This window comes from Mirounga leonina, unplaced genomic scaffold (genome assembly GCF_011800145.1).
Source record: "Mirounga leonina isolate KUSES-001 unplaced genomic scaffold, KU_Mleo_1.0 Mir_97, whole genome shotgun sequence".
In the NCBI taxonomy this organism is placed as follows: Eukaryota; Metazoa; Chordata; class Mammalia; order Carnivora; family Phocidae; genus Mirounga; species Mirounga leonina.
In genome coordinates this window covers 8,714,806-8,723,175 of record NW_023270889.1, presented here as the reverse complement: position 1 = coordinate 8,723,175, position 8,370 = coordinate 8,714,806, and the positions used below count along the sequence as shown (strand labels likewise).

The following is an 8,370-nucleotide window of genomic DNA, read 5'->3' as shown; positions in this document are numbered from 1 at the left end:
AAGATTAACAATTTTACTAACTGACAACTGATTCTGAAACATAGCAAACCTAGTTTCCTCATCTTTGGGATAGAGCAAAACACGAACAGAATACGTTAACATTACTTCTCCTTCAACCTTTTTTTTTTTTAATATAAAGATTTTATTTTTAAGTAATCTCTACACCCAACATGGGGCTTGAATTTACAATCCTGAGATCAGGAGTCGCATGTTCTACTGAATGAGCCAGCCCGGTGCCCCTGGGTCAAATATTTATCGAGTACCCTGCGCCATGTGTTAGGTGCTGGCATTAAATAACAGTCCTGCACTTGTTAACGTTACTTCTGAGTGCTAAGAACCTAAGTTGCATATAATTCATCAGTTATATTATTAACAACTGTGAAATTGTGGAAAAGTCACTTAACTCCTCTGGGCCTCAGTTTCCTATACTTGCAAAATATTGTTCCAATTTTAAAGCTGTTTGAGTAGGACTCTGAAACTCTGTATTATTTATCAATGAAAAAATTAAAAACAAAAAATAAAAATATAGCACATCTACCTATTCTCAAACTTTTGAATTACTGTCCTTCCATTACTTTCAAAATCACATGCAACTAATACCAGATATTGCAGATAGCTCAATTGGTCTCATCAATTAGCTATATATGAATAAAATCACCTTAAAACAACATATTCTATCTAAAATTAAATCCTTCAGTGTGTACTCTGAGCAAAATGAGAGGTCTAATCACAGGTTAACATAAGAAATATTTGTCTCAAAATAATGCATTTGACAAGTCTCATCATTAAAATTCCCTTTATTTTTCCTTCAGTGAAACTCAAGTATTCCCGAAGTCCTGAATCAATTATTTCTTCTTAGTTTTCCAACAGCTGTCATTTGTCTTCTTTTGGTCTGTTCAGTAGAAAGTGAACTAGCTGGAGCAGGACATCATCATTAAAACCTTTCACATTATTATCTTCAATTGTTTCATAAAGAGGCTTACTTTGTGTCCCCCAACATATATTTTTACGAGGGTTATTTCGATCAGCTTGTGCAGTCAGTGCCAAAGTATTTAACTGGTAGCAGAAAAAGGAAAAGTATTTTCCATCTGTGATCACGCCCTGAGAGACAAAAGGCCGAGTAACATCTGCTTCACTCCAAAATCCTACAGAGAAAAGTTATACTGAAATTTACACATAGAATATAGTTTACCAAAACATTTGCACATTAGAGGGTATCAAATATCCCCTAAAACCTAAATTATTTTACCTACCAAATTCCTGAAGATCTCAAAGTTTCCTCTTCTCCATTCTAATCCTATATTCTATTTCTGCATCAAAAATTATTTCCTCCTTTCTGATATCCCCAAACTCATGACACATTCTCAACTTCACTCTTCAACAGCTTTCAACCTTAACTCGCTTCATCTAAAAAAAGCAGCAAGCTCTATTGATGCAGATCTCCCCTACATCTAGTACTAACTTCGTTCACTTTCCCAGTACCAGTAGCATCTAGCACCCAATAACCATTACGGCCATTTACTTCACCAGAATCTACAAAAAAAATACCTTCAGAAAAAAACGGACTTTCTAAGGACTTCGATCATGTCCTTAGACAAATTCTATTCTTCCTTTACATATTTTGAAATTGGTTTTATGAGCTGCTGTTATTTCACCTTGTGTTATCTTGTGTCATAGGTTCCAGGATGCCTTTAATACCTTTACTACTCATATTTTCTGGCTTCTTGTTCTAGACTGACTGGCTTTAACCTAGGGCCAAGCAGTAATGTTCTTTCCTCATACATATTTTCTATCAGCCTTCATGAAGACAGCCAATGAATAATATTGTTAGCATTTGTAATTAAATACTGGAAAAAAGAAGCACTTTACTTTTAAAGCGTAAACAGTGCCATTCTAATGCCTTTGAGAAAGATTCCTGTTTCTGCTTCTGTCTAATCCTATTCCTATTCTCTCCATTTAAGTCAAAAATTATGAGTAAAAGACTAAATTATATATATGTATGAAGAAAACAGGTGAGCCTAGAAATAATTAAATCTGTATTAAATTCCTCCTGGGAACTCATATAGGATCAATCTGGTTACATATTACAGTTTACTACTTCAGGTTCTGTAATAAAATCCCAATGCCTCACAATGAGCTCTGAGATCTGGCGTCTGGCTTCCTTTATCTCGTCCTCCATCATTCTCCCCCTCCCCTTTCTTCATTGTTCTTTAAACACCTCAAGTCTGTTTCTACCTCAGAGACTTGTATTTCTTTTGCCTGGAAGTGTCTTTCCCCCAAATTTGTGCTCAGGCAGCTCCTCAACAGTCAGGTCTTCGTTCAAATGTCATTTTTTAGAGACCACCCCCTGAATTACTCCATTTAAATGGAATCGGCCCCGTATCTCATTTATACCTGCACCCGGTAAGCCATTCTATTCCTTATGTAGTATATTTCCTCCCTACTATTACCACTAGTTAAAAATACTACATGTTTATTATCTTTTACTCTCCTCACTATAAGCTCCAAGACAGTAGGATCTGCCTGCCGCATTCAACACCGCATCTCCAAGGCCCACACCGCCTGGTTCCTAAAAAGCATTCACTATTTACTGGATGAATAAACAATCTCTTAATCCACATCCTGGATATAGCCTTCAAAGATATTATACAGAACAGTTGTGATTTAATCTAAAATTTAATCCACCAAAGCATTTCCTTTTCCAGCTTCAGCAAGCTGCTATCATCTACAGAGTTGACTTAGTTGGCTACAGTCTTTCACCTACTTGAGAACATCAGAAAATAATTCATTCACACAAAAGTGGTCAGAGTAAAAGATCAAAGTAACTATCTACACACCACCTGCCAATTGCAAATGTAAAATATTTAATTATGAATTTTAAAACAACCGTGCTTTGTGTCACTGCAAGTTTTCAAAGTGTTAAGATTCAACCTACAACACTTAACCCAAAGAAACAATTAAATTCTTAAAATGTCACAGGTATCTTCCGAGAACAATGCCATAAAATTAGTTTTACCTTGATACAGAGCTTGTGCTCCAGTCCAAGCAAAGAGGCTTGCGATAGCATTAGCTCTAAAAACAACTTCTATCTGATCAGCACAGTTCTGTTTCAAAAGCCTTTCCCTTTTTAATTTGTCAGGTAACAGATGAAACTGTGTGTGACCGTAACAGTATGGGTCTGCTGTCTTTGAGCCTGAAGAGCAAAATAAAAACATTTCAGATGAAATGTACATGTGAACATCTAGAGCACACATCCTTAGTCTCTGCTTCAAACCCATCTTTCTCCTCCACACATCCTGTGATCAGGATCCGAAATACACAAGTGGGAAGGTTGATTTATTTCATTGATCATAATGAAGTTAAACTTCACATGAAAGTACAATCTGCTAGCTATCATCAAGCCCACTCTGATGACACAGGATAAGTCAAAAGAATGTATGTGAAGTTTATTTGAAATTCCCTATTTGGTTTTTTCAAACCTTTCATTCATCATTGGGAGCTACGTTATTTTCTTTGTCTTACTCTCCACATGATACCAACATTTCATTAAAAAGTCTCCTTTAGAGGAGCCTGCCTGGGTGGCTCAGTCAGTTCAGCGTCTGCCTTCGGCTCAGGTCATGATCCCAGGGTCCTGGGATCGAGCCCCGCATCGGGCTCCCTGCTCAGTGGAGAGTCTGCTTCTCCCTCTCCCTCTGCCTACGTCTCTGCCTACTTGTGTTCTCTATCTCTCTGTCAAATAAATAAATAAAATCTTAAAAAAAAAAAGTCTCCTTTATCATTTTAGTGTAATAATTACATACCTTGCTCCTAATTTTTTTTTTAAATGATTTTTATACTATATTTCCAAGTAAGGAAAATGAGAGCCAATATTTCATGATGTGTTGATATTCTTGACTTTAGTAGTAAACTTTTTTCAACCAAAAGTTCCACAGTTCATACTCTAAGACCACAGTGACACTGAAGGGGCTGATAAAATACATCTGGAGGACTAGTATAAAGCTGGTTTCTTAAAATCTTCAACTTTGTCTATTAATTCAACTTGGAATTAATAGACAAAAAGATAGCAAAAGTATAAGCTACACAAGGGCAGACATCAGGCCTTATTAATTTTTATATTCCTAATGGTTATCACAGAGTGTGGCACAAACAGAAGACTTTTATAAAAAAGTCAATCACTGCCTCAAGTCTGGCTCTATACTGGTTTACTCCTGAAAAAGGACAAATTACTTTTTCTACATAATGAATCAATAAAAATACATAAAACTATTTTTTAAAGTTAAATGCTGCTAGCTCAGTAGAAACAAGTAAAATTTTAAATGGTGAGCTGAAAGAATATTTTCCCCCCAATTTTCATGCATATTACAACAACCTGAGATTATGAATTATATTGCTTGTAAACTACCTGAACTTCTTGGTCATCAAGAATTAATTATGTAAATCTGCACAGGATACTTCGGACACATTGATGGCAAAATATTTCAAAAGAAAAACTTACCAATAAATATGGTATTTTCATATTGTCGTTTGAATAAGGGAAGTTTGTCTGGCTTACAAGTTAAAACAGGGATTTCGACAGGTATAGAATAATCCAGCGGCACAAACTTCAAGAAAAAGAAAAGTCATAAATGAATTCACAGCAACACTAGTACTAATGTATAAATTTTACTCACTTTTTTTTTTTTTTTTAAGATTTTATTTATTTATTTGTCAGAGAGAGAGAGCGCACAAGCAGGGAGAGCGGCAGGGAGAAGGGGAAGCAGGCTCCCTGCTGAACAAGGAGCCTGATACAGGACTCAATCCCAGGACTCTGGGATCATGACCTGAGCCGAAGGCGGACGTTTAACCGACTGAGCCACCCAGGCGTCCCAACTCACATTCTTAATAGACTTAAAAATCTTAAGATGAGATGTTTTTTACAAAATGATTTGGTAACACCACCATCTTGTGATGGGCCAAATCCAGCCAGCCACCTGATTGTACAAATAAAGTTTAACTGCAACACAGTCAGGCACATTCATTTACATATGGTACATAACTGCTTTTACATTATTTAAGAACTAAGATGAATAGTTGCAACACAGACTTGTGGCCCCCCAAAGCCTAAGATATTTACTGTCTGGACTTTTACAGAAAAAATGTGCGCGTGCGTGTGTATTCAGACACACAGACAACACTCAGAATATACTTATTTTCTCCACAAGAACTATAAATAAAAAAAAATGACCAGCTTATAATTATAAAAATGCCTTGATTTATGATTAGGTAGTGTAGTCTATCATAAATTACAATCATAAACTATTATCAATTGTTTATAGGTATTTTTAAAGATTTTATTTATTTGAGAGAGAGAGAGAGAACGCGCACACACACAAGCAGCGGGGGGTTTGGGGGGAGGCAAAGGAAGAGGGAGAAGCAGACTCCCCCGCTGAACAGGGAGCCAGATGGGGACTTGATCCCAGGACCCTTACTGACTGAGCCACCCAGGCAGCCCAAAGTTTTTTATAGTAAGAAAAAGAAAAGATTTGTATGATCCTGAAAACTGATGCCTTAATCCTGCTTAAAAATTATTATTTGACCTTTGAGCACTATACATACCATAACAGGTTAAAAAGCTGAAAAAGAATTTCATGATAAGTATGTGAAAGAAACTCGAAAGGGATCCATCTAAAACTTTTTATTCTACTAAGCCCATTACCTAGGCTGCCTATGACATTTCCTCATCAGATGTCAGTAGATATATATACAATAAATCCTTACCTGTGGGAGTTGTTTGGATATTCGAATCTGGTTGTGTGGTTTATCATTTATTTGGTATCGCAAAGCATCAACTCGACCTTTCCGATGACCACTAGGAATAATTTCTTCACCTCGCAACCAGTAAAAGTGAACTGGGCGTTTACAATCTATCAAAAGATATTCAAAATTTTATTTAATCATTTAGATCAATTTGGTTATTATTAGAATACCAGCAATACAGAACTTAGTAACTGTGGAAATTAAAAATTATCAAAAATTACTCTTTGTTGTAAGATAGAGTCTGGGTTATATGATGATTTAACTTAAATGACTGTGACTTAAATATAATGCTCAAACATTTAGTGTCTACTTGTGCCATCCATCATACACTAAACACTGTAACGGAAGAGGTTTGTCGGTTAAGAATAAACATAAAGAAAATAAGACCAAAAGGAGTATCACTCACCAGAAATAAAAAGTTTTTATAGGAGTCAGAATTACTAAATCAATCTTCACAATAACTCTCAAAGGTATGCATGCAGTTGTCATCACCTCCACTTTATAGAAGAGGGATCTGGGTCTTGACAAAGTCAAGTTCTCCTAGGCCAACAGTCAGTAGTCAGAATCCCCAAGGCTTCTCTCAAGACCACTTCCTTCCCAACTGAGACAGAAGTAACATGCACACTACAGGACTCAGTTGAACACACGTCTACAGTTACAACGACATTAAGTCAATAAATATTTATTAAGACACCTACCAGGCAGTAGATATAAAGTAATGAATACCTCAAAAACACTGATTTTTAAAAACTGTCCGTTAATTTTTCATGTCTGCACTGAGCAGTTAAAAGAAGTTTCTGATTGTTTCCTGGGAACCCCAAATGGCTAGGTTTGAATCCTGAACTCAAATCTACCAGCTACAGGCTCTCCGACTAGGTTCGTTTTACCGTTCTGTATACCTCAGGGTGGTTTTCCCATTCATAAAACAATGCTACCCTCCTATAAACGGTCATCGTGAAGATTAAATTGGTTGGCACATAAAAATTTAGAACAGGGCTTGGTACATAGTTAAGTACTGAGGAAATGTTAATTTTACTCAGTATCGCCTTTAATGTTCACACTTCTACGAAAACGTACTATTACCGTAATTCTCATCTTGAGAATGAGAAAAACTACTTCAACCCAAAAGAGGTTAATGAACTGACATGCAGTCATGTAACTTTTTGGTGGAAGGGTCTGCCCCGCCCTCTAAGAGCCCCTTCTCTTAACCAACACTGTTCTTCCATTCCATTTGGCTGGACCTTCACAAAGCAGAACCAAACACTGGAATCGTGGAAGGCTGGACAGCTGGGAGGTGGCAGCCCAGGGCCGGAAGGGAACCCAGTCTCCAGATTCTTGGCGCAGTGACTGCTATTAAACCTGGCGGCGCCCAGCGAGGCGCGGAAGGACTAGAAATATAATTAACAGTGCAGAAAGAAAGAAAGGAACAGTGCCCCCCGCCCCCGCCCGGCGTGGCAGCCCCAAGGCTCACCGAGGGTGGCGGTGGCCAAGGCGGGGTTGTGCGCGCTGAGCAGGCCCACGAGGGTGGCCACCAGCTGATCCAGGAAGGGCGAGGCGATAGCCTCGCGGTCCTGGTAGAGGGGAGGGCGCCGCTTGCGCCGCAGGTAGAAGTGCTCCTGCAGGAGGCAGTCACACGCGGCGGCGCGCAAGGCCGCCAGGTCCAGGACGGGCGCGGGCTCCGCGGGCTCCGCGGGCTCGGCTGGCGGCGGCGGCAGGCCCGACAGGAACGCGGTCTTGGTGAAACTCTGATACCAGCGGTCAGCGTTCAGAGCGAAAGTCTGCGGATAAACCACGTACTTCATGAACTGCATCTTGGTGAGGATTCGCAGCTTCTCGTCCACCGACACGGCCGCGTGCACCGTCGCCTGCCACCGCTCCACTCGCCGCTGCCGTGCCGCCTTGCTCTTGGCAGTCAGGGAGGCCACAATCGGCGGGTAGCGCGCGACGGGGGCCGCCGTGACATCGGGGCCGGTCACTTCTGGAGCCGTGACGGCGGCCTCTGCCGCAGTGTGCAGTGACAGCCCCGGCCCGCGGAGGGCTAGCCTGCAGCACCTGGCCGCCGCCATCTTTGCCCAAGGTTCCGGACCCAGAGGTTAATTTCAGGAAATGTCGCTGCGCTCTTGACGTAAGGACCAATCGAAAGCGGCATTTGAGCCAGGCTGGGGGAGGCGGATTCTCAGTGGGCCTGAGATACGTTGCGTCATTCATTTCTTAGCCAATCAGGTCACTTCTCCGTCTTCGTTTCCAGCGCCCCGGAGCGTTCGTAGACCCGAGGCAGAACTTGCTGCCTGTAGGTTTTCCGCGGGCCGGGCTGGGAGGAGTGAAAGTTTTAAGTAGGAGTTGCCAGCACCTAGGTTGCTCTTCCGACCGCGGCACGAACCCCCTGCCAAATATCATTTAGGAACTTTCTGCACCGGAACCTCTAGCATTTATTGGCTTCATTTGTGTGTGCCACATCCCACCTCTTGTCTTAGTTCTTAGAGTTGAAATTTAATGGAAAATATTGTTCTAAATGTTTTATGGCTAATACGTGCTTTTAAAGTGACGCAAGCATAACTCATAGATGGCCACTGC

General features: G+C 40.2%; 1 protein-coding gene across 1 annotated transcript; it reads right to left on the bottom strand.

Annotated features, from left to right (window-relative positions):
• Positions 1–777: 777 nt before the first annotated feature.
• LOC118006491 (28S ribosomal protein S30, mitochondrial) lies at positions 778–7,896 on the bottom strand. The gene is made up of 5 exons (XM_034999171.1): positions 7,268–7,896; positions 5,758–5,903; positions 4,496–4,601; positions 3,017–3,193; positions 778–1,145 (listed from the first exon to the last, which is right to left on the bottom strand). The coding sequence occupies exons 1-5, from the start codon at positions 7,860–7,862 to the stop codon at positions 874–876; spliced, it is 1,296 nt and encodes a 431-aa protein (XP_034855062.1). The 5' UTR covers positions 7,863–7,896; the 3' UTR covers positions 778–873.
• Positions 7,897–8,370: the final 474 nt, after the last annotated feature.

Bases quoted from the DNA above. Each gene is read 5' to 3' on its own strand.
- LOC118006491 (XM_034999171.1), bottom strand. From the start codon at position 7,862: ATGGCGGCGGCCAGGTGCTGCAGGCTAGCCCTCCGCGGGCCGGGGCTG. The intron at 5,904-7,267 runs GTGAGCCTTGGG...ATCTTTTGATAG, and splicing joins CTTGGCCACCGCCACCCTCG to ATTGTAAACGCCCAGTTCAC. The intron at 1,146-3,016 runs GTAAAACTAATT...TTTTCTCTGTAG, and splicing joins AGCACAAGCTCTGTATCAAG to GATTTTGGAGTGAAGCAGAT.